Source organism: Vipera berus (assembly GCF_964194415.1).
Source record: "Vipera berus genome assembly, chromosome: 4".
NCBI classification, from domain to species: domain Eukaryota; kingdom Metazoa; phylum Chordata; class Lepidosauria; order Squamata; family Viperidae; genus Vipera; species Vipera berus.
The window spans coordinates 78,161,687-78,189,173 of NC_138206.1; the positions used below are offsets into that span (position 1 = coordinate 78,161,687).

Consider the following 27,487-nt stretch of genomic DNA (forward strand, 5'->3'; position numbering starts at 1 on the left):
GTGCAAATGACATATGTCTGAGGAGGATAGATCACACCTTATCAGATAGAAACTGATTTTAGTAAAATTGAATGCATAGTTGAAGTTAAGAAAATTAATGCAATATATATATATATATATATATATATATATATATATATATATATATATATATATATATATATATATATATATATATATATATATATATATATATATATAAGCACATTATGAAAATGAATGGAGTTGATACAGGAACATACAAAGTTGTATAAGAGTAGCATGGAATACATGTTCACCAGAATTAAATGTGAAACCATGTCAAGATAATAAATCATAAATTTCATACACTATGAGTTAACTGCAAAAAGTTCATATATTATTACTGTACATTTAAGATGAAGAAAAAGAAAACATAAGTAGAAGGCTATACTAAATCTAAATTACAGGATGTTAGCTTTCAGTTCCATGTTGGCATAACTGTCTAGACTGTAATACTAATTTAATAGTAGAACTATCAGCAGGGTGTTGGGGCTCTGTTTTCAGAATGTCTACTTGAGATGGATTTCCTTTTCTGTATCAAAAAGAAGTTGAATGGCCCAGAATAGTCTATCCCAATTTGGAGACTCTCATATGTGTTGGATTTCAAGTGCTATAATAGTCTCCATCAGCATAGATTTTGCTCATTTTAGCTAGGGATTAGAGCAGCATTTCAGAAAAAGCTAGAATACATTTAAGGTAAAGGTAAAGGTTCCCCCGCACATGTGTGCTAGTCGCTTCCAACTCTATGGACCAGTGCTCATCTCCATTTCAAAGCCGAAGAGCCAGCGCTTGTCCGAGGACATCTCCGTGGTCATGTGGCCGGTATGACTAGACGCCAAAGGCGCACGGAACGCTGTTACCTTCCCACCGTAGTGGTCCCTATTTTTCTAATTTAGTGGTGTATTTTTCCATACACTGCTATTAATTTAATGAGACTTTAGTCCTAACTAAAGCTAAAGAAGAAGTATAATAATTCATATAGGCATCTGGTAATTGCTGATCTGTCTCTATTTAAAACATTCAAATAAATGTTTTTCTTGCCTTTCCACCAGTAGTGGCTCATGGCCAAGTTTCCAGCAGAATATCTTTGCTCATCATCAGTAAACTGTAATCTCTCTCCACTGAAAAGCACTAGTTCAGTCTTGGCACTCTGCCATGATTTAGTGAGACATGAAGAATTTGAAATGAGCCTTAAACACACACATGGATTCCTCCATTATGTGCATAACTTCTTACAATATGATAAATCATAATTTCCTATTAAACATGAAAGAGCAAAATATGGATTGTGTTTGTTTTGCATGCCACAATGAAACCAAGTAGTAATTAATTAAACTGACCATAAAATGGGAAGAGAGGGTGAGAAGAAGCTATATAGGCCTAAGGAACATTTCAAGCACATTTACATATGTAGCACAAAACTGGTTTAACATCATGTCTGAACCAAGCCATTATATTTGATGTAATGTGTGGTATATCAAAGTCTTTGCCAATAGTATGGGACTTAAGATGAGTGCAGTTTGATGTTGTAATTACTGAATTATGTGTATGAAAATTGAAGATTAATAGAACAATATGAAGAAAGGTTTTCAGTAGCTTTTATATAGAGATGTAACCTTATTTCTAATCAGATGGATGTGCCTCATGAAGATGCAAATGTAAATATAAATTCTAAAAATACCTTTTTTATCATAAATCTTAGATTTTATTCATTTCAGGACATCAGCTGTTGATCAAATTCTGTTATATTTTTATTTAAAGAAAAATGAGCTCTGCAGTACAAAAGAATATAGGCCACCCATTTATTTATCTATTTATCACATTTATGTTCCACTACAATCATAGATATTTTTAGAACAAAAATGTCTGTCCACATGTGTGTATATGTCTGTATATGTCTGTATATACATATACATATATACACATACATACTTACACACGTGTGTGTGTGTTTGTGTGTGTGTGTGTGTGTAATTTTGTTACAGAATATCTACAAGTATTGTATAGGTATACTTTGAATTGGATAAAGTTTTCTAATTAATTAATGGCGACTTCATAGCTTAATTAAAATCTTCAGATTTTACTCTCATTTTTCTTTGTAGTCAAAACCCTAAAAACACTCTAAAGCTATTGTTTTCTGGTTGGTATATATTTGCTGACCCTCAAGACAGTGATGAGGAAAAAAGAGAATGCCAAGGCATAATGTACATTTCCATTGCTATTTGAATTATTTTCAGAAAAGGAAGAGAGAACTCCACTGCACTATGCAACATTTTCAACTTAGAAGTATGAGTCTGAGATTTTAAATAGCTTCTTTTTATGTTACAAATTCTGTCTAGCTCTAAACAGGAATTACAGGAAGAGCAGATGATGTAGATTAGTTCTCAAAAGAAAAGAAAATAGGCAACACATCTAAATATAACCAGTTTTGTGAAAGAAACACCTTGTTAAATAGAACTTTGTTAGACATCTCATTCCAGAGGTATTTTTTTTCCTTTTTAAGAAGGATACTCTTGTCCACAAATATTTGAGGGGGCACTCTAACCACAAATATTTCAGAAGCCTTCTAAGTCTGATGAAACCTTTTAGTTATAATGGCTTCCATATGATTCTAATAGGAAAGGCACTTTATTGCTTGCAGATTTAAATGTAAACAGAACTTTTGAAGACTAGTGGCTCAAGTACTATCTATTGTGAATAGGAAGTGGTTTGTATGATTAGCAGGAAGGATTATAATACCAGCATGAAGCTATGGTCTTACTTGGTAAATTCTTGATACCATTTGACTCAAGAAAATGGTTTCTCCACTGCCTCTCTATAATATACCCCTGCAGTATAAGTGAGGCATATTGGGTTAGGCATGGCATAGCAGAACTTGGTTGAAAAGGTAAGAGGAGAAGATACTCAAGAAAAACTGAGATAGTACTCAAGAAAAACAGTACAACAATCAGAAAATCAGAAAAATCCAAGTGAAATTTGTTGGTAAATTAAAACAAAGTGATAGCTCATATAATTTATGTCAGCTTTAAATAAGTAATTTTCCTTATAGGAAAAGAAGTTTCCAGATAGGAAAATTGAGGGGAAAATTATCAGAACGTCTGACATTTATGCATTTTTCTAAAACACTTTAAAAATGTTGAATTATACTAGCCATAGTTGATATAGAATAGGGAATGCCTTGTACAGTCATACTTCAGTATTTATTGTTTATAGTATCCAGTATAGCCATATTTTACTTATTAAGTCCAAATATTTAGAAATTTTATTTTTTAATAATATGTCGATCTCAAAAAATTATGTTAATTGCTAAGAATAATCGTGAATCTTGATCTTGCATTTTTAAACCTTGTGGCATTGCATTAGAGTAATTTATTTATTTGGTTGGTTCTCAGTTAATGTTTCACTTCAGCCATAAAATGAACTCTAAATATCATATGCACAAATCCAATGACAACTGCAATATAGCAACTTCCTATACCCCATAATAAAAATATAGTATTGTGAAAATCAACAAAATTGTAATCATATAATATGATGCTAAGCAAAATGCATGCAAAAGATAAAATCACATTTATTGGATAGAGAACCCAACTCTAAGTACTCACCCGCAATAATGTTCTTTAAGGAAGAATTCTTGCCTTGAAGTTCTTTAATTAATAAATGCTTCTATTTTGAGACATTGGTTGTTGTATCTAAGTTGTACCTGTCTAATAATGAATCTCTTTCACAAATGTATTAACGTAGAGCAAAATGAAGAATTTTAGGAAGATGCAAAGGCAACCAAATTTGGAGACACTATTCATGGTGCTGATTCTCTGCCTGGGGATTTCAGAAGTCATCCTGGCATGTCCTCAGCCATGTGCCTGCTATGTTCCTAGTGAAGTTCACTGCACATTTCGGTCCTTAGCGGCTGTGCCATCAAAAATTTCTAAGCATGTGGAACGAATTAATTTGGGGTTTGTATAGTAATTTTTTTGTGGAGTTTTATATTCTTTAATACACTTCTATGAAATTAATCCTACATGTCATCGAGGTGAAGCATTGTTTATTGTCAAGGAACTAAACTATAATATAAATCCATCAAATACCTTTCATAAAGAGATTAGTGACTGTTGTAAACACTTTAACTATTGTAATTCAAATTTTTGATTAAATTTGAGATACTCTCCAACCCCATCAATTTCTAACTAAATTTGTTTCATTTGTTTCTCCTGTATCAGGTGAATCAAATAAAAGCCAGTTTGGTCTAGTGCAGGGATGTCCAATCTTGGCAACTTTAAATCCTGTGGACTTCAATTCCTAGAATTCCCCAGCCAGCCATGTTGGCTGGAGAATTCTGGGAGTTGAAGTCCTCAAGTCTTAAAGTTGCCAAGATTGGACACCCCTGGTCTAGTGGTTAAGACAACAAACTAGAAAGCAGGAGACTATGAGTTCAAATTCTACTTTAGCCATGAAAGCCAGATGTGTATTTGGGACCAGTTATTCTCTCTCATCCTAACTCATCTCACAGGGTTGTTGTGGGGAAAATAGGAGGAAGGGGGCATGTTGGTATGTTTGCCATCTTGAGTTATTTGTAAAACTAATAAAGGTGAGATACAAATAAATGAATAAATCATACTTGCCATTGGTATTGCTTTCATCTTTTCTCCTCCTACATCTTTTTAGTTTAGTGATTAAGGCACCAGGCTAGAAATCAGGAGACTGTGAGATCTAGTCCTGCCTTAGGCATAAAAGCCAACAGATGTGTTTAAGTTAATCTGTTCTTGGCACTGATTCTAGTCGATTTATATTATCAGTCAAATTTCTTATTACTTCCAACATGTACAGATCTAATAATTCAGCTACTAGAACTTATTCTGCAGGCTTCCATTTTTTAAATGTCATCTACATACTTTTTTATTCATTTAAGGAGAATTTTATCAGAAAAAGCCCATTCTAATTGGCATTTTCCATGAATTTAAATTCCAAGTGGAATTTATTTATAATTTATAGGGAAGGAAGGAAGGAAGGAAGGAAGGAAGGAAGGAAGGAAGGAAGGAAGGAAGGAAGGAAGGAAGGAAGGAAGGAAGGTAAAAACAATTTGTGACATGTCATTTGCAGATACAATAATACTGTTAAAATGATTTATTAACTTTCTCAAAGTCTACTTATAATTTATGGATAAACCAAACAAACCTTTTCATTACAGAATAATGGTGAATGATGGAACAAATCTCCATTTCCTTTTTCTCCAGGTTTAACAGCATTCAAGCTGTATCCGAAAACTCATTCACAGGACTTTCAAAGCTTGAATTGCTCATGCTTCATGGCAATGACATCCAAAACATACCTAATGGTGCTTTAAAAGATCTGTCATCACTACAGGTAAAGCCAGAAATAATATTTACTAAATAAATCACAACACTTAGAGTCTATATCAGGGCCCACTTCAAAACCTCATCCTAACAAAGCAGAACTTATGGAAGCAGTTTCTTCCAAAAGGAACTTTTATTAAGAGAAGCTGGCAGCAGACATAATAAGAAGGATCTGAGGGTTTCCCACTGAGATCAATAGGTTAAAAAAGTCCCAAGCAAACTCCACCCCAATAGTTCATCCTGTCAGTTTGAATGGGCCAATCTCTAGGTGTTAAGTCCATTGTGGGAAAGGTGCTGATAACGTCGGTCTGTCCCAGGCTTGCAACAAGGTTGTTGGGTCTTCGAGCTTTCTCTTCCAAAACAGGAGATAAGTTAAATGGCTGGAGGCACATTCCTTTCTCACCCCAAGGTAACATCAAGGGAGAGATAGTTCAAAGAGTGAATATGTAGAACAACAGAGGGGATACATTTTAGCAATAGAGAGAAACAAAGATACAGCCCACAGCATCTTCCCCCCTCCCCTTCAGGAGTATGGCAGAACCCAGAGTGGTGGAAGAATTAGAAATAGAAAAAAGTTCCCCTTAATATATATGGTTTCTGACATCCTGCCCTCCTTAAAAGAGAGAGAGATCCACCTGAGGGAGAGAACAGAAACATGTAAAAGATATGGATTAGTGCGGTTTGTTGGGGTATGCTGCGTGAAATTTTCTACGGAGCTTAGGAACCTTAACATGATGTTTGTGGACCCAGTCATTTTGGGAGGGTGGAAGATGCTTCCATGCCACTAGATATTGGGTGGAACCATGGTGTTTTCTAGAGTCTAGGATTGCCTTAATTTCAAAATGTTGTTCCCCTTCCAACATAATGGGAGGAGGGGGAGGAGCAGCAGTTGGTCTTAATAGTGACTGCTGCTCACGTTTTAGAAGGCTGCAGTAGAAGATTGGGTGGATTTGTTTGAGGGTTTGGGGGACTTCTAATTCTACTGTGACAGGGTTTATGATTCTGGTGATAGGGAATGGTCCAAAATATTTGGGTCCTAGTTTCTTGGAGGGTTGTAGGGATTTTAGGTATTTGGTGGATAGGTAAACCTTCTCTCCCACACTAAAAGGTTTTGGCTCAACTCTCTTTTTATCAGCTTGCATTTTATATGCTTGTCAAGCTTCATCTAGGGCTTTTCTGACTATTGACTATTGAGTTGTGCAATCGACTCCTTTAGGAAAGGAATTTCAGGGTCGGCTGATGGAAGTTCTGGCATCAGGTTAAAACTCTGTCATATTGCCACTTGAAAAGGAGTGTAGCATGTTCTGGAATGGGCTGCATTGTGGTAGGCAACTTCTGCAAACAGGAGGAGGTTGGTCCAGTTATCTTGCTAGTAATTAATAAAGCATCTTAAGTACTGTTCCAGTACTGAGTTCGACAGTTCAGTCTAACCATTTGTTTGCAGATGATGACTAGATGATAGTCCCTGGCTGGTTCCTAATAGGCTTAGGAATGCTTTCCAGAACTCTGATGTGAATTGCATTCCTCTATTGGATATGATGTGCTGTGGGGCTCCATGAAGTCAGTACATGTGTTGGACAAACATTTTTGCAAGTGTTTTTGCATTTGGAATCTTTGAGCAGGGAATAATATGTACTTGTTTGGAGAATAGATTCATTACAACCCAGATAACTGTGTTTCCTGCATTCTTGGGTAATTCCATGATAAAGTCCATGGAGATCTCCTTCCAGGGTGCTGAGGGGGTTGACACCGGATGCAGTAAGCCAAGTGTCTTTCCTTGTAACCTCTTTGCTGCGGCACAAACCAGGCAGCTAGCCACATAGCCTTCAATGTCCTTTTTTATTAATGGCCACCAAAATTGCCTTTTGATCAGATGCAACGTTTTCACAAGTCTAAAATGGCCTGCGGACTTTGAGTCATGGCACCATTGCATTAATGTTAGTTTCTGACTTTGGGGTATGTACAATTTTCTTCCAAACTATGGCAGACCATCTGTCATGGTGCATAAGTTCTTATGGCTTAGGAACCATTCATCTGTCTCTAGTGCTTTTTATGAACTCAATCCCTGCTTGGCTTGCTAAAGGTTTTCGGAGTTTGGCTTGTGCTCAGGTGGTGACTTTTGCTGCCATTTATCTATTTGGCATTAGTGGCTTTGTTATGTTGCTTCGAGCACTGTTATATTGTGGCATTCTGGACAAAGTGTCTGCCAAAAGGTTTTTTCCCCAGCAAATGTTTTAACGTGAAATTAAAATGGTGGAAGTGTTGCAACCAACTTGCTTGTTTAGGGTTTAATTTCCTGGGTTGTTTTAGTGCTTCCAGGTTCTTGTGGTCAGTCCACACTTGGAAAGGAATTTTGTTCCCCTCCAGGAAGTGCCACCAAGTGAGAAGAGCCCATCATATTGCGTATGCCTCTTTCTCCCAGACCGTCCACCTTTGCTCTGCCTCTGTGAGCTTCCTCAATGTACAGTATATGCACAGGTTTGCAAGGCACCCTCATCGTTTTCTCATAAAAATACAGCCCCCACTGCTATATAGCTGGCATCAGCCTGAATCACAAAAGGTTTATTGGTGTCGGGTGTCTCAACACAGGTTCTGTGGAAAATAGCTTTTTAAGCCATTGTCCATTTTAATAGTTGGCTTGGTATGGGTTTTCCCTCCCCTTTGGTTTTGAACAGGTTTGTAACTGGTAATGCAATTTGGGCAAAAGAGGGGATGAATTGCCAGTAAAAGTTTGTGATGCCAAGGAAACTCTGCAATTGCTTTCTGGTGTGGGGCAGAGCCCATATAATACTGTTTGGACCTTTTTGGGATCCATTTCTATGCCATTAAGTGATATGCAATATCCCAGATAGTCAATTTTTTCCTTATGGCAGGGGTGTCAAACTCAATTTCATTGAGGGCCACATCAGCATTGCGGTTGCCCTCAGGGGGCCGGGTGGGTATGATATTGGGTGGGCATGGCTAGAGTGGCCTACTGGGTGGGCATGGCCAGCTCTACATCCTTCGCATCAAGGGTGCCTATGGGGGCCTGGGCAGGAGTGGGACAGATCTGAGGGTCTCTGGCAGGAGGAGGGTCTCTGGGCCAGTGCCAAGGCAGTGGGGGCCGTTCCCTCATTGTTTCCAGGATGGCTTCGCGGGCCACATGAAACCACTTCGCAGGCTGGATCTGGCCCCTGGGCCTTGTGTTTGACATGTCTGCCTTATGGAATTCAGGATCACATTCCTTTCTCACCCCAAGGTAATAACATCAAGGAAGAGATAGTTCAAAGAGTGAATATGTAGAACAATGGAGGGGATACATTGTAGCGATAGAGAGAAACAAGGAGACAGCCCACAGCATCTTCCCCCCTCCCCTTCAGGAGTTTGGCAGAACCCAGAGTGGTGGAAGAATTAGAAATAGAAAAGAGTTCCCCTTAATATATATGAGTTCTGACAGTCATTTTCCTAAGTATTAGTGAACAAAAATGGTTTCCAGTAGGCACACAAAATCTGTCTATATAGAGGCCAATGATTTTGTTACTATGTATCTAACTCAAAGTCCCTTAATTCTGAACATGAATAACTAAGGATCTCTAGATTGAGCCATTAAGTTATCCTGTACCACTTATGTGTAAACTATGACTCTCTAAATATTGTTGAAAAACACATTCATCAACCTTCACAATTGCCCATGCTTCCTAGAAAAATTGAGAATTGTAATTTAGCTATGTCTGGTGGGGCACAAATTTCCTATCTCTATAAAAACATGCTTTTCCTGTAAAGTTCTAATATCAATAAAGATAGTAACATATTAATTTATTTGTCCCTTTAGGTATTCAAAATAAGCTATAACAAACTGCAGGTTATAACTGACCAAACTTTCCAAGGGCTTTTCAACTTGATGAGACTGCACCTGGACCATAACCGAATTGAATTCATCCATCCAAATGCTTTCAGTGGTTTAATTTCCCTCAGACTTCTCCACTTGGAAGGAAACCTGCTTCAGCAGGTTCACCCAAACACATTTTCAACATTCTTAATCCTTGATTACTTCAGGGTATCAACAATAAAATATCTTTATTTATCTGAAAATGCCATTAGAACATTACCTAAGGGAATTTTTGAAAAGATGCCTCTACTAGAGAATATTTATCTTCATGGGAATCCCTGGTCTTGTGACTGCAGGCTGAAATGGTTCCTTGAATGGACTGAGAAATCTGCAGGTAAGAGGAACTTTGTAGCAAACAGTAGTAGGAAATCACCTTCAGAAGGAATTGGCCAGAAATACTGTGGGTATAGGCATTACACAGGTTGTTCTCAATTTATGACCATTCCTTTAATGATAATTTGAATTTATAACAGCCTTGGAAAAAGTGACTTATAACCTTGAAGTTATCACTATTGCATTATCCCCACAATCAGGTTATCACAATTCAGGTTCAATTTATGATAGTTGCAGCATTTTGCATTCATACCCAATCATGATTTGCAACCTTCCCAGCTGTCTTCCAACAGGTTGGGAAACCAGAGTTGCTTAATGGCCACATAATTCATGTAACCATATGATTTACTTAATGACTGTGGTAAAAATGGTCATAAAATTGAGTGAGGACACATGATAACTCACTTAATGACTGCATTGCTCAGCAATCAATACTTTTGTTATGATTGTGGTTCTAAGTTGATAACAATCTGTATTAAATTATCTTGAGGTGTTTTCATGTAATGTATTGTAAAAATTCAGCCTTTCCAATTTATCCTGTAATCTCTATTTTAAACATGATATCCATCATGTTTCACCTTCATGGATTACTGCCTTGTTGTGGCGAAGGAGCTTGTGTAATTCAATGAAGCTATGAGCTATGCTGTGCAGGGCTATCCAAGACAGATAGGTCATAGCAGAGAGTTCTGACAAAATGTGATCCACTGGACAAGGAAATAGCAACGCACTCCAGTATCTTTGCCATGAAAACCCTATGGACAGTACCAAAAGGCAAAAAGATATGATGCTGGAAGTAGTATACCTGATGGTCATCTGAATTAATTTCACCCATTCCTGTCCATTTTAGAGTAGGAAAAGTAATACTGGGATACAATCCCCAAAATGACAGAATGATCTCAGTTCGAATCCAAGGCAAACCATTCATTATCACAATAGTCCAAGTCTATGCCCCAACCACCAGTGCTGAAGAGGATAAAATTGACTGGTTCTATGAAGCCCTATAGCACCTTATAGAACTAACGCCAAAAAATGATGTCCTTATCATCATGGGGGATTGGAATGCTAAAGTAGGAAGCCAAAAGATAACCAGCATAACAGGCAAGTTTGGCCTTGGAGTACAAAATGAAGCAGGACACAGGCTGATAGAATTTTGTCAAGAGAATACGATGGTCATAGCAAACACTCTTTTCCAACAACCCAAGAGATGGCTTTACACATGGACATCACCAGACGGTCAACACAGAAATCAGATTGACGATATGCTCTGCAGCCAAAGATGGAGAAGCTCTATACAGTCAGTAAAAACAAGACCAGGAGCTGACTGTGGCTCAGACCATGAGCTTCTTGTTGCAAAGTTTAGGCTTAAATTAAAGAAAGTAAGGAAAAGCGCTAGGCCAGTCAGGTATGAATTAAATCATATCCCTGTTCAATATACAGTAGAGGTGACAAATAGATTTAAGGAATTAGATCTGATAGACAGAGTGCCTGAAGAACTATGGACAGAGGTTCGCAACATTGTACAACAGGTAGCAACCAAAACCATCCCAAAGAAAAAGAAATGCAAGAAAGCAAAATGGCTGTCTGAGGAAGCTTTGAAAATAGCTGAGGAAAGGAGGGAAGCGAAAGGCAAGGGAGAAAAAGATATGCCCAATTAAATGCAGAATTCCAAAGAATAGCTAGAAGAGATAAGAATGCCTTCTTAAATGAACAATGCAAAGAAATAGAAGAAAACAATAGAATAAATGGCATGGGTCCGGGTTACTTATGGGAGCACCTGCTGCCGGCATCAACTTCCCTTCGTCCAGTGCGCTCCCACAGAGAGGGCCTCCTTAGGGTGCCACCGGTCAGAGAGTGCCGACTGGTGGCCCCCCGGGGGAGGGCGTTCTCTGTGGGCGCCTGACCTGTGGAACCGTTTACCAGTTGAGCTCCGGATGGCTCCTGACCTTCGCTCCTTCCAACGCGACTTAAAAACCTATTTGTTTGAAAAAGCGGCCTGGTCTGATGGGTTTTGTTTTAATTATTGTTTTAATGTAATTTATTTTCTGCATTTGGGCACTAGGGTTTAATTTGTTTTTAATTTCTGTATTTTGGGTATTTTGGTATTTATGTCCCTGTTCACCGCCCTGAGTCCTTCGGGAGAAGGGCGGTATAAAGGTAAAGGTTCCCCCGCACATGCGTGCTAGTCGTTTCCGACTCTAGGGGCCGGTGCTCATCTCCGTTTCAAAGCCGAAGAGCCAGCGCTTGTCCAAGGACGTCTCCGTGGTCATGTGGCCGGCATGACTAGACTCCAAAGGCGCACGGAACGCTGTTACCTTCCCACCGTAGTGGTCCCTATTTTTCTACTTGCATTTTTATGTGCTTTCGAACTGCTAGGTTGGCAGAAGCTGGGACGAGTAACAGGCGCTCACTCTGTTATGCGGCACTCGGGATTTGACCCGCCAAACTGCCGACCTTCTGATCGACAAGCTCAGTGTCCTAACCCACTGAGCCACCACGTCCCTTAAGGGCGGTATACAAATCAAATCAAATAAATAAATAAAATAAATAAATATCCACAGCTGAGCATCCTTTCGGCTTTGGCCCAGTCACTTCATTCTTTCTGGTGCTACTAGTACTAGCCCTCTGCTCTTCCCCAGTAGCATATTGGATGCCTTCCGACCTGAGGGGCTCATCTTCCAGCGTCATATTGTTTTGCCTTTTGGTACTGTCCATAGGGTTTTCATGGCAAAGATACTGGAGTGGGTTGCCATTTCCTTCTCCAGTGGATCACGTTTTGTCAGAACTCTCTGCTATGACCTTTCCGTCTTGGGTGGCCCTGCACGGCGTAGCTCATAGCTTCATTGAATTATGCAAGCCCCTTCGCCACGACAAGGCAGTAATCCATGAAGGGGAAAGAAAGATACACCTAACTAAATGCAGAATTCCAGAGAATAGCTAGAAGAGATAAAAATGCCTTCTTAAAAGAAATAGAAGAAAACAATAGAATAGGGAGGACCAGAGATCTCCTCAAGAAAATTGGAGAGATGAAGGGAACGTTTCATGCAAAAATGGGCATGATAAAGGACCAAAATGGCAGGGACCTAACAGAGGCAGAAGAGATTAAGAAGAGGTGGCAAAATTACACAGAAGAACTATACAAGAATGAGCTTAACATCCCTGATAACCACGATGAGGTGGTCACTGACCTCAAGCCAGATATCCTAGAATGTAAAGTGAAGTGGGCATTAGAAATGCTGAGCAACAACAAAGCTAGTGGAGGTAACAGTATTCCAGCTGAGCTATTCAAAATCTTAAAAGATGATGCAGTAAAAGTGCTACACTCAATTTGCCAGCAAATTTGGAAAATTCAACAGTGGCCACAGGATTGGAAAAGATCAGTTTACATTCCAATTCCAAAGAAAGGCAGTGCCAAAGAATGTTCAAACTATCGCACCATTGCACTCATTTCACATGCTAGTAAGGTTATGCTTAAAATCCTACAAGCTAGACTCCAGCAGTATGTGGATCGAGAACTACCAGAAGTACAGGCAGGATTTCAAAGAGGCACAAGAACTAGAGATCAAATTGCCAACATACACTGGGTCATGGAGAAAGCTAGAGAGTTCCAGAAAAACATCTATGTCTGCTTCGTTGACTATGCTAAAGCCTTTGATTGTGTGGATCACAACAAACCGTGGCAAGTGTTTAAAGAGATGGGAATACCAGACCATCTCATTTGTCTCTTGAGAAACCTGTATGCGGGTCAAGAAGCAACAGTGAGAACTAGACATGGAACTACTGATTGGTTCAAAATTGGGAAAGGAGTCCGGCAAGGCTGAATACTGTTGCCCTGCTGATTCAACTTATATGCAGAGCACATCATGAGAAAGGCAGGACTAGATGAATCAAAAGTTGGAATTGAGATTGCCAGAAGAAATATCAACAACCTAAGATATGCAGATGATACCACTCTAATGGCAGAAAGTGAAGAGGAACTAAAGAGCCTCTTGCGGGTGAAGAAGGAGAGTGCAAAAGTTGGCTTGAAACTTAACATTTAGAACACCAAGATCATGGCATCCGGCCCTCTCAGTTCCTGGCAAATAGATGGGGAAGAAATGGAGATAGTGACAGATTTTATTTTCCTGGGCTCCAAGATCACTGCAGTTTAACTTTATCATTTTCTATGACTTTCCTGCGAGTACCTTGGACTGTAATGTGTTCAAACCGGTCAGTCCTAGAGGAGATCAACCCTGACTGCTCTTTAGAAGGCCAGATCCTGAAGTTGAAACTCAAATACTTTGGCTACCTAATGAGAAGGAAAGACTCACTGGAGAAGAGTCTAATACTGGGAAAGATTGAGGGCAACAGAAGAAGGGGACAACAGAGAATGACGTGGCTGGATGGAGTCACTGAAGCAGTAGGCATGAGCTTAAATGGACTCCAGAAGATGATAGAGGACAGGAAGGCCTGGAGAAACATTGTCCATGTTGCAATGGGTCAGACACGACTTCGCAGCTAACAACAACAATCCATCATGTTTAAGGTTTTTTTCCTCAAAAGAATATAATTTTCTTAATTTGTCATGCCATTCAATGAAGAAAAATGAAAACCATTTGTTTCCCAGTACATCAAGAATAAACATACTAAGGAGAATGCACTTCAAGTAGCAATGGCATTTCTTTTCAAAACTAATAATATATCCTTCAATTTACAGTCAAAAAGGCAAAACTGGGCATCTTCACACTTAATATATTTCTGATATTGTACAATGTTTAGGTTGGATAGAACAAACTTACTTTCTCATAACGTAAACATTTAATTAGATACTACTACCACTAAACATTTAATTAAGAAACAACAAAAAAAATGTATTTGACTTTGCTATTTCAGAAGCAAAACCAATATTGTAGAATAGTCTGAATAATTATGAACCATATTCTTTCTTTCTATTTATTTATTTATTTATTTATTTATTTATTTATATTAAATTTTAGTGACCCATATCCATCGTTACTTAGGGAGCATATATTATATGCTTATATATATATATATATATATATATATATATATATATATATATATATATATATATATATATATATATATATATATATATATATATATATATATATATACATATATAAAATAAAACACAATCAAACCACCAGCAGTGGCAACAATGATGACAACAATAATGATGATGTAACATTTAAAAAATCCAAAACAATGCCAGCAAAGTAGTATTTAATCATACTAGTGAGAGAAAATACTGTTGACGTGACCCAATACTGGACAAATGTTATTTGGTTTTAATCCTATTTATTCTACATACTTTTTACACATGTTATATTTCTATGACCTATTTTATATTTATTTTATTTGTTCAGTTTTGAATGTTACATGTATACAATTTGTATGTGCTTCTGACATAAACAAAAAAGGAGTGTTTAACAGTATGTTCTGCTTTCCTATTTTTTTAAAAAATATATTTGCATGGTACTGTAATGTTGATAACATGGCACTAGGAGAAATTACTGGAAATGGCATGCTACAAATATATAACACTACTGTTGAAGAGGTCACTGTACTCATCCACCTTGACTAATTCTCAGGAGTATTAGAAGAAATTATCCATTCCATTAAACAGTTTTGGAACCAGTATATTCCAGGTGTTCCAAAGGATATTTGGATGCACACTAGATAAGTGTCATTAAAAGTCACCACTAAGAGCAATTATGGGATGACTAGTAGGATTTAAGAGAAGATCATTCTGAGATCTCATTTATATAGGTAAATGTCTACAATAAATTATTATAGCTACAAATGGGAATAAGGAAAGAAAGGACAAACTCAAGAGAAATGAAGACACTTTATAGTATTTTCAATTAAATATTCTCTCCGATTGTATCTGTTTCTGTAAAAATGCATAATAGTGGTAACATGTACTTAGATTTATTTTATTATATAAACTTATTTATGAACCAATGAGCTATTTGGTAGTATGAAAATAAGTTAATAAATATAAAATGACACATTTATAAAAATATGCATTATCTAATGGTTAACCTAGACAGCATTATCTTGAAAAGAACATGAACAAACTATATTAAAATAAATAATTTCTGACCAGTTAAAAACAATAATTCAAAGTATAGCTTAAAACATGGAACAGCAGAGAAAGACAAACAAAAGTCTTATGATTTTCTTTTTTGCCTTTCAGGTATCCTAAAGTGTAAAAAAGATAAAGCCTATGAGGATGGTCAGCTTTGTCCTAAATGTACCTTTCCTAAACAATTCCAGAAACAAGATATTCAAAATATGAAAGACATTTCCTGCAGAAAGCCAATCATACAGTCCCCATTAAAACAAAGCATCAACATCAAGGAAAATGATGAGGATAAAGAAGATGACATTTCTGAGTTACTAATGGAAGAATTTCAGTGGCCTCCATGGAACATTACTCTGAACTTGACCGATGAACACAAAAACTCAGTGAACCTCAAATGTGAAATTAAAAAACCAACAGAGTCTACCAAAATTCAGTGGAATCAGATCTCTCCTTATGAAATTGTTGTCAATGATACTATTTCTCTGGATGTGGAATGCCATATGAACCGAGAAAACTATGAGAAGTTGTGGAAGCTTATTGCATATTACAGTGAAGTGCCTGTCAAACTTAAAAGAGAACATGTGCTCATTCATGAACCTAAATTAAGCTATCATTATAGGCAAGGCACTGATTATGATGCTCCCTATTACACAGGTGTCAAAGGCAGAATCTTTGCTGAGCCTACCTGGGTGATGCAGCCATTCATACACATCCAATTAAACAGACATCAGAGCACAGGAAAAATGGTAGTTCTCTCTTTTTCTTCCCAAGTTTCTGAAACTATTCAACCTCATGAAAACAAGCAACAGAGAAGCAGTTGGGTTATGATAGAGCAAGACCAGCACACAAGAGCTGCTCAAAGTATAGTAGAAGGTTCAAATGCTCAGCTTAGTTGTAATGTCAAAGCATCAGAAAGTCCTTCTATAAGGTGGATTCTCCCAGATGGGACAAAATTGAAAGCTCCATTCAAAATGGAAGGAAAAATGTTTTCTGTTCTCAGCAGTGGCCAATTAATCATCAAGTCGGTGGCCTATGCTGATTCAGGGATATATCACTGTGTTGCCCAAGTGAGAGATGATGTAGACACAGTGGCCTACAGAGTTCTAGTGCAACCCACAGTTATTCAGCAAGTTGATTCTGAACTACCAAAAATTGAAAAAAATGTGGGGGATTCCATACTATTGCCTTGTAGTGCAGTGGCTATACCAGATGCTCATTTAAGCTGGATACTTCCAAGCAACCAAATGATTAATGATTTGTCAAACTCTTCTAGTGGATATTTGATAGAAAATGGCACATTATTAATTCCATACAGTCACGTAGGTGACAGCGGTTACTACAGATGTGTGGCCATCAATCAACAAGGATCAGATGAAGTTGTTGCTAAAGTAACAGTAAATAAGGTGGTTTCTGACAGATCTTCTAAAAGCATAAAATTTAAAAAGCAATCTAGTTTAAGAACCTCAGTAAGGGGGCAGGTCATAGGAGATGATGAGGGATCAGGTGATAAAGAAATTGATGGTATGCCAAGCAAGAAATTTCATCTCAAAAACTTTGAACTATCACTTAAACAGAAGAGTGATGACATTTCTCATGTTCAGGTAAGAACAAATAAAAAAGGAAAACGCAAAATGAAATTATGGAAAGGCATTGATAGGACCGAAGAGATTAATGTTGCTGAGGGTCGAAGAGTATTTGAATCTAGGAGGAGAATTCATATAACAAACAAACAAATTAATCCTCAGCACTGGGCTAACATTTTGGCAAAAGTCCGAAGAAAAAGTCTTCCCAGATTTACAACAACTTCTGTTCCTCTTCTAAGAAGCACATCAGAGATTCCTTTTACGCATTGGACTACAAGAAGTCATCTACCTATCTCCAGTCTCTTACCAAGGAGTGCTATGGAAATCAATGGAAAAGAATCTTTAGCAGATACTTCCCATTTGGATGAAGCAGAAATATTTTCAGTCACTGTTCCCTCTGTCATCAGCATGCAGAACTATAATCAAGACCAAATACTTTCTTCAGCAGTGCATGTGGAACATGAATTGTCAAAAATGCCAGAAGATCCATCCTACATGAAAACCTCTGTAGCACAGGAGATCCAATTCTCTCCAACTATACAGACACAACCTTGGGATCATAGTGATTTGAACACAGACCAATCAAAAGTAGCAGAAACAAAAAGGATAGAAAATTTTGATGGAGAAATGAATAGAATCTCAAAAAAAGAAGCTTTACCTTATACTCAGAGCGCTTTAATGATAGTCAGCAACAAGGAGAAAGCCATACCTAATCCATATTCAGAAATTTCAGTCAAAGATCCTGTCCTTGCCAAAAGCCATAAGACTAAAACTAGCAAACAATATTTACAATCTAAATCTATGAGTAATGTAAGTAATGTTGCAATAGATTTTACACATGCTGAAATCAACAACTCTGCTACTACTGTTGCATCTGCTGCTCAAATGACAGATTTTGCTCCTAAAGAACATGACAGCATAGAACATGTACAAGTAATTCCATTTACAGATTCTAAAAGCCTAATATTAACAAATGTGAATCCTGAAAAAACAAAATATTCTTATACTATAGAAAGTACTATTCATCCACTGAAAAAGAAAGAACAGATGCCGACAGCTGCTACTACTAACAATCCAACTACAGCAGCCACAATAACAGCATATGAAAGAAAAATGACTACACCTGAACCAATGATCAGTAAGCATTCACGAAGAAGACCATATGGGAGACGGAGAACAAATAGATTCAAAAGACCAAAACCTATTACTCCTACAGCTTTTAATTTAGAAGAGATATCTTCTGTTTCAAAACTATCTAGACTTGACAATGCTACTCAAACCATGCAAGGTTTTATGGCTGGAAATCAGAAGCCTGAGGATGAAATACAAAAACTGAGTTCTTCATCATTAAAAAATACAACTACTTTACAAAAAAACCAGGACACAGTAGCAACTTCAGCTGTTCATCTTTCTTCTTTATTACTTAAAACACCGTTAACTCTTTCTAGTGTCATAAAGGATCAGAAAAGTCAAACTGTGACATCCACATATCATTCGGTAACTACATCACTCCCAAAACAGTTGCAATTATCTCACAATCCAGAGTATGCAACACCTTCAGAAAATAAGTTACCCATAGATTATAATAAAGTGACAAATACACCCACAACAAACATTTTAGGAGAAAGCTCAACATCATCTTCTGGTCTTACCTCTTCAGTGATTCCAGAACTTAAAGCTAACTTTGTCTCATCAGCCTACACAAAAGTTATTGACTCAAGGGTAGCTCAATCAAAGCTATCTACTCAACAGTATCTATCTGTTAGCCAAACAGAACATCCTGAAATTCTGCCATCTTTAGAAAAATTATGGAAGTTTTCAGATTACCTAATAAAGACTACAGTGGAACCATTTTTTCATAAAGTTGAAAAAATGACTATATCTCATCACAGTTCAGTCTCTGATCGTACTTCTATAATAACTACAGAAATGAACCAAATTCTTGATCTTTGGCAAAATAAAACACACATTCTACCAACTTCAAGATACTCCAAAGAAATTACTAGCCAGTTCCATAATCATGATGATGAGACTGAAATATATAGAAATGAAAAAAATTATCCCTCAGTTGTATCCATTTCAATGCTCACTACTCTTCCTCCATTAACACCTAAGAATCTTAATTTATCATATAATTCTTCAACAAAAAAACCCCACACATCTGTTAAACTAATATATCCAGATAGTCGGCCATACAGCAGCTTTTCATTAAATCCAAATGTTCCAAATCAACCAATTGGAAAAAAACCAGGTTTTTCATCTCCAAAATATATTCATGGGAGGGGGACTACGAAACCTCCATATCTCATTGCATCAGGATTTTTTCATCATTTTATAACTCACAAAGTGCCCCTTCATTATACCAATAAACCAGAGATAACAGCATATGCAGCCTATACCATACAAGAGAGAAAAATCTCTTCAACTTTCCTTACCCCCACACCTGCTCCATTATACAGACTTAAAATGCCTATTCCAGGCAAATCTGACAACCAAGATGAAATCAGACAAAATATTTATTCCAAAGTGTTTGTCAACAACTTTCTTCCTGAAAGTAGAGATAAGCCTGGCAGAAAAATCAATCATGCTATACCATATTTGCACAATGCAAGAACACCATTTCTGATAAACAGAACTAGGATATTTCAACACTTGGGAATGAACTCTAAACCACTGGAGCTTAATCTACCAGTTCTAGTAAACACAACTGAGAAAACATTTCTCTCTATTACCAAGAAGATAATGCATAGCACTTCTTTAAAAGCCACCACTATTGCAGCACCTCCTATATCCTTGGATACTGTACTAGCACCTGGCACAATCATTCCTTCCTCCACTACTCCAAAAATAAAATCTCAAGTGAGTTCAACCTTGCAGTCTTCCAGTGGTATCTATTATAATAATCCAAATGTGTTATTTGTGCCTAAATTGGATAGAATTAAGGTTTTCAACTCAAGTCTCATTCAGTCTTCTGTGCCTTTAACACAACAAGGAGAAAAACCTAAAATTATCACTAAAATGTCTAACCGTCTTTCTGCCCTAGCTGAGTCAGATGTTGCTATCCCATGTGATGCCACAGGAGAACCCAAGCCTCTCCTTTCTTGGACAAAAATCTCTCCAGGTAATCTTTTTATCAGCTCATTTCAACAGCTGCAGTAGGATATAAAATCAATGACATCAAATGCATTTTATTTAATAATAAGCTTGTATTTTTGTTTCTTTGGATAATTTCAGAAGTGCAGTACTTTTATAAAATTGTTCACCAATCAGTAAATTAGATTGTTGCATCATGCATATTTGCAGTTTTGGTGTGCATTATTGATGCAAAATAAAGAATTATATCTCGATAGGCATTCCCATCTTTATTGTGAAATTCACTGAAGCTATATTTGATGGGTTAAGTCAGTAAATTGGTTCCATGTTAATTCCAGCCAATCTGGCCAAGAGCATAGGATCGGGAGATTTAAAATATCTGAAGAATACCCTAATATATGTTATAGGTCTTGGTGATTCTTTTAATGTTAAAAAGACACCCTATATTTAAAGTCACTAATTTTTATTGAATGATTGAAGCAAATGGTTAGATATGGTACTTAAATCTGTGAATCTTAGATTTTGTTAAGAGTATTGCAGTGCATTTCTAAGTTCTATTTAAGAGATGATAAGTACTTTAGAAAGTGTTGAAACAATGACTTGTGTTTTATTTTTCTACTCTGAAATTTTAGGAGCAACAATGACAGCCCAAACAAAGATGCAACGTTTTGACGTCTTGAAAAATGGCACATTCCTTATTCACAATGTTCAGCTTCAGGACCGTGGACAGTATCTGTGTGCTGCTGAGAACTCTCATGGCACTGATAAAATGATTGTCCTGTTGACTGTCATAGCTCAACAGCCCAAAATGCTGGGTTCTCGCTTTAAGGATTTGACTGTTTATTTTGGAGAAAAAGTGACTATGGATTGCCAAGCCACTGGAATCCCAAACCCACACATTTCTTGGATTTTTCCTAACCGTAAAATATTTCAAACTGTGAGTACTACGGAGGGAAGGGTTATGCTATATGAGAACCGAACCTTGTTCCTGAAAGACACTAACTTTTCAGATCGGGGAATTTACAAATGCATAGCCAGCAATGCTGCAGGAGCTGACAGTATTGCAGTGAGACTTCACATAGCTGCCTTGCCACCAATTATTGAGCAAGAGAAAGAAGAAAATATTTCCCTCAATATGGGGCAAAACGTTAATATTCACTGTAGTGCAAAAGCAGCCCCTCCACCTGGCATCCGTTGGTTACTTTTTGATGGGACTCAGATTTGGCCCTCTCAGTTTGTCCATGGTAATCTGTTTGTTTTTCCAAATGGAACCCTTTACATACGCCATGTCTTGCCCAAAGACAGTGGGAGCTATGAATGTATTGCAGCAAATATGGTTGGAGCAGTCAGGAGAACTGTACAGCTGCAGGTCAAAAAGCAGTCAACAAATGTGAAGATCACAGGAAGCTCACCCCAGAGAACAGATGTAATGTATGGTAGCACCCTACGACTGGATTGCAGTGCCTCTGGGGATCCCTGGCCATGGATCATCTGGAGGCTTCCTTCAAAAAGAATAATGGATTCTCTACAGAGGTAAATCTTTATTTTGGCATTCCATGTATAAGTTGTTGCATTTTGGTTTTATAGATTCTTCAAATCAATATAATCCTTTCATTCATTCCAGTAATATCTACATTAAGCCTGGGATTCATGGACTGTGGCTCCATGATTATCTGTGGCTTCCTAAGCTATGGGTAAGACTTTCAAAGTCCTTACAGAAGTTGCTCCCAAAGTTTAACCTTTACTAAGATATTAATGGGAGAAATTATTAACTTCTGGAGAATAAATATATTGATTATTTAAATTAATTCAAATTACCTCAATTGTAATTTGCTGTCACCATTTGAGTTTCAAAAAATTGGACATTTGTTTTATGTTCTATGATTATAAATTATCATCTTATATCTTGAATATGCAAAGATGCATCAGAATCTAACTATATATCATTGTTTCTGAATATGAACTAACCAGCAAACATATTATAATTTTAATACCATTGTATTTTTCTTTCATGTAACATTACAACATTTATGGATTGCTTGATTTTATGTATGTATTTTCAGAAATAAGCCAGGTCAGTTGATAGCTAAACTTGACCCTAGGAGACAGATATACTGAGGCAGGAACTAGGTCACAGTTTCAGTCCTTGCAATGCTTTATGCATCCTGGATGGATTTGATAAAGCTAAAACTATGCTCTGCTGATGTTTGAATGGGAAGTAAGACAGGGACAATTTACTTCTTAGCACAGAATCATTTTCCAACTGCAGTGGTGAGGTCACTTTCTATTTCTATATTACAGCTTGTGACATAATTATATCTTGTTGCAAATTGTTGTAAGTCAAGGACTACTTGTACTTTATCATTTTTTCCTTTTATTTTTTTGGGTCAAGTTTTTGACACCTTGCTGGCTGACTGGTGGTACTCGGATATTGCCTTGTCCTAAAAGTGGTACAATGGGTGAAAAGGTTGAAAAGCCCTGCACCAGAGGAGCCTCACCAGCCCTCTCAGGCTGTGTGGGGCAGCTTTGGGGCTGGACTCAGCCAGGGTGGGGAGTCCTGGCTGCCTTTTGGGGATGGGGGCTCACCACCCTTCCTGTTCACTGGGGTCATAGTGGATAGGGCGGTGGGCAGCAGGCTGACTGGAGGACCAGATGGGAAGGCGGGGTCAGGCACGTAGGGGCTGATGTGTGGCATCATTTCCACCTCACTACCTGTCTTGCTTCACCCTGCAGCAGCAGCACTAGCAGCAGGCAGAGGCCAGTGGCGGGGAGGCACAGGAACTATGGAGTTCTGCATAGTAGAAATAAGGTAGAAGATAACTGTTACCACACCAAAGCCATTTAGCTGAGGTGACCAGTGAATGTGGTTTCAGCTTTTACATTGTTCCTTTACTAGAATATTAATGTGCCTAATTCAGGGATCACTCCCTTTTTCCTTCAGCACAGCCTAAGCTCTCCACACTTCTTTCCACTTCTGCCTCAAAGTGATGCAGTTCTCTCCCCACCTTTCCAGCATGCAATCCTAATCCCATCCCCTTCCTTGAACTATCACCTTCTCATTTGCCTATTTCTACCCACGAGGGGCAGGCTTTCTTTTTTGTCACTTGTTCTTCTCTGAGACTGTTTTCTTGTGGAGGCCACTTCACGGCCCCTGCACTTTCAGCCTGCTAAACCCAGTGGCGTAGCGTGGGTTGTCAGCACCCGGGGCAAGGCAAGCACTGCACTGCACGCCTGGCACACCCCCCCACAGTGGGCGGCGACCCGGTGGCTCGGATCGGATTCGCACAGCCAGCACTGCAGTGAGAGAGAGTGAGTGAGCCAGGCAGGGGCAGAGAGCTGTGAGTGTGAGCGCGCCCCCCAGATGTTGCGCCCAGTGCGGCCGGCCCCCCCTGCACCCCCCACGCTACGCCACTGGCTAAACCTCAGTTAACTACAGGTGAAACTCAAAAAATTAGAATATCGTGCAAAAGTTCATTTATTTCAGTAATGCAACTTAAAAGGGGAAACTAATATATGAGATAGACTCATTACATGCAAAGCAAGATAGTTCAAGCCGTGATTTGTCATAATTGTGACAAAGGCACACGGAACGCTGTTACCTTCCCACCGTAGTGGTCCCTATTTTTCTACTTGCATTTTTTACATGCTTTTGAACTGCTAGGTTGGCAGAAGCTGGGACGAGTAACAGGCAATCACTCTGTTACGCGGCACTCGGGATTCGACCTGCCAAACTGCCGACCATCTGATCGACAAGCTCAGCGTCCTAACCCACTGAGCCACCACGTCCCTATATATATATGTACAAGTGGCTTTGGCTTTGAAATGGAGATGAGCACTGGCCCCTAGAGTTGGAAACGATTAGCATGCATGTGCGGGGGGAAACTTTACCTTTTTTATGTTTATGTATACGCATACGCATACGCATACGCATACGCATACGCATACATACATACATACATACATACACACATACATACATACATATATATACATACATACGTACACACACAAACATACATACATATATATACACATACACACACACACACACACACAGAGCTGTTTATTGTTAAAATAATAAAAACAATAAAACAATAACAACTACTTACAGTCTAAAATAACCTTAGTTTTGCTGGTCCACTGCCAGTGTCATCATAGTGAGTGTTTGTGGTGGGGAGATCATTTATAAACCTTGCTGACTCAGTGCCCTGCTCATTGATCGTGTAACAGGGCTGTCCGTCTTAGCTAACCGTAATTGCTTTAATAGTCCGGCATCCCCTTGCGCGTGTCCCTGTCTTGCCACTTTCTTTTCTCTTATTGTTCCTTTCTTTGCCCTTCCTATTCCTGTCAATCCTGCCTTTCACTGCTGTGCCCTCTCTCCTGGCATTTCTATCCTCTCCACCTGTCTTTCTTGCATCCAGTCATACAATGCTATTGCTGATCCATCTTCCAAACATCCTCCTCCCACAGTCATTATGGGATGTGTATCCTGATTCGACATTGCGTGTGCTCTTCCATTGCCACCCCCCATTTTTTCTCTGGTGTATCCACTTGTTGTTCTTGCCTTCTGTTATTCATTCCCGCCAATCCCATCTTCTCCGATCATTCCTGGCAGTGGACCAGCAAAAGCTAAGGTTATTTTAGATTGTAAATAGTTGTTTTTATTGTTTTATTGTTTTTACTATTTTAACAATAAACAGCTGTTTTATTTCCATCCCAGGGTTCGAGAATTTTATATTGTACAGATATGCCCGGGATTCGTACTTTTATAATTATTAGGGATGTGTGTGTGTGTGTGTGTGTGTGTGTGTGTTTGCAGGGCTCAGTTTTATAAATAAAATCACAGTCTTCAAAAGGGAAATTGGAAGTAAATAAAAACATCCTTTCATTAAAATAAAGTCAGTTTCAGTATGGGATCATTAGCCTGCAATTGAAGACAATTATTTTTGTTTGTTGGTAGCTGAACAGATGATGGTTTAATGAGCATATATTCTCCTTCCTTCCCCCCCCCCTTTAAAACAGTTTGGACAGCAGAATCAAGGTATTTGGCAATGGAACTCTGGTTATCCACTCTGTCACTGACAAGGATGCAGGAGACTACATGTGCATGGCCCGCAACAAGTTTGGAGATGATTATGTGGTCCTCAAAGTGAATGTGATGATGAAACCTGCTAAAATTGAACACAAGAATGAGAATAATCACAAAGTGATATATGGAGGAGATTTAAAAGTTGATTGTATTGCCACAGGTCTACCAAACCCTGAGATCTCCTGGAGTCTTCCAGATGGAAGTATGGTTAATACCTTTGTGCAATCAGATGACAGTGGAAGCCAAGCAAAGAGATTTGTAGTATTTAATAATGGAACATTGTATTTCAATGAAGTAGGCCTGAGAGAAGAAGGAGACTATACTTGTTATGCCGAGAACCAGATTGGTAAAGATGAAATGAAAGTGCGGGTTAAAGTAGTAGCTGAACCTGCCACAATTAGGAATAAAACCTATGTCATTCTCAACATCCCATATGGTGATGCAATATCTGTAGGATGTGAAGCAAAAGGGGTGCCTACTCCAAAAGTATTCTGGTTATCCCCAAGCAATAGACCAATCCCAGTCTTATCAGATAAATATCAAGTGTACATAGATGGGACACTTCTCATACAAAAAGCCCAAAGATCTGACAGTGGCAACTATACATGTGTAGCACGCAATAGTGCTGGAGAGGATCGCAAAATTGTTTGGATCCATGTCAATGTTCAACTCCCTAAAATAAATGGTCACCCTAGCACCATCACCTCAGTCAGAGAAACAGCTGTAAAAGACAGCCAGAAACTTATTGACTGTAAGGCAGATGGCATCCCATCTCCCCGGATCATGTGGTCTTTCCCAGAAGGAGTGATCCTCCCTGCCCCCTATTATGGCAACAGAATCACTGTACATCGCAATGGAACACTGGATATTCGTGGGGTAAGGCACACAGATGCTGTGCAGCTGGTGTGTATTGGCAGAAATGAAGGGGGAGAGGCCCGCCTAGTTGTGCAGCTTCAGGTTGTGGATCATATGGAAAAACCCTTCTTTGGGGATCCTGTTACTGAAAAGATTACAGCCACTGCAGGTCATAGCATCAATTTAAATTGCTCTGTCCATGGGACCCCCTCACCCAGAACTGCCTGGATCCTTCCCAATGGTACCGAACTGCTGAAACACAATCATCTGCAGAGATTTTATCACAAAAGAGATGGGATACTTCACATCAGTGCTCTTTCTGCAGCAGATGCTGGGACTTACCGTTGCACTGCCAGAAGCCCAGGGGGCTATGCAGAGAGGATGGTCTTCCTCAAAGTGGGAGTGAAACCAGAAATCAGCAATCATTATAACAACCTGGTGAGCATCATCAATGGAGAGACATTACAGCTTCACTGTGCCACCCAGCCTGGTCAGCGAGCTCATGTAGCCTGGACTCTGCCTAATGGAATGGTGTTAGATGGTCCCCAGGCCATTGGACGATTCTTCCTGTTTGAGAATGGCTCTCTCATTGTACATGAGGCCTCTGTATTTGATAGAGGGACTTACCTGTGTAAGGTAGCCACAGAATATGGCTCTTCCCTTATGAAAGTTCTTGTGATTGTGATTGCCTACCCACCCCGGATCACAAGTGAACCAGCACCTGTCATTTATGCGAGGCCAGGGAATACAGTGAAGCTGAATTGTATGGCCATTGGAATTCCTAAAGCAGAAATAACATGGGAACTGCCAGAGAAACTGCATCTAGCCACAGGAGCTCAGTCTCGTCTGTATGGAAACAAATTCCTTCATCCTCAGGGCTCCCTAATCATCCGGCAGGCTACACAAAGGGATGCCGGTGTCTATAAATGCACTGCTAAAAATATGCTAGGCAGTGATTCCAAAGCTTCCTATATACACATATTCTAAAATCTTAGCAAACATCTTTGAATATGTAGAGGTATTTAAAATCCTTGTCAATGATAGAAATATAAAGTAGCTGAATACAAATGGTGAATCACACAGCTAAATATTAATAAAATAAAAAACTGCAACTGAGACAGGTATTGTTTTAGAGAAGGCTTAGGAACAGTCTCAGTACTGAGAAATTCTCACCATCTGCCTTAAAACCTGACACTAGAACAA

The 27,487-nt window shown here is 38.5% G+C and overlaps 1 protein-coding gene across 1 annotated transcript; it reads left to right on the plus strand.

Annotated features, from left to right (window-relative positions):
- Positions 1-3,771: 3,771 nt before the first annotated feature.
- On the plus strand, positions 3,772-27,271 carry MXRA5 (matrix remodeling associated 5; the record flags this gene model as incomplete). The annotated part of the gene is made up of 6 exons (XM_081326672.1): positions 3,772-3,986; positions 5,265-5,385; positions 9,187-9,577; positions 15,776-20,368; positions 20,973-21,873; positions 25,363-27,271. 6 exons carry the CDS (start codon positions 3,772-3,774, stop codon positions 27,269-27,271), a joined length of 8,130 nt encoding a protein of 2,709 aa, XP_081182798.1.
- Positions 27,272-27,487: the final 216 nt, after the last annotated feature.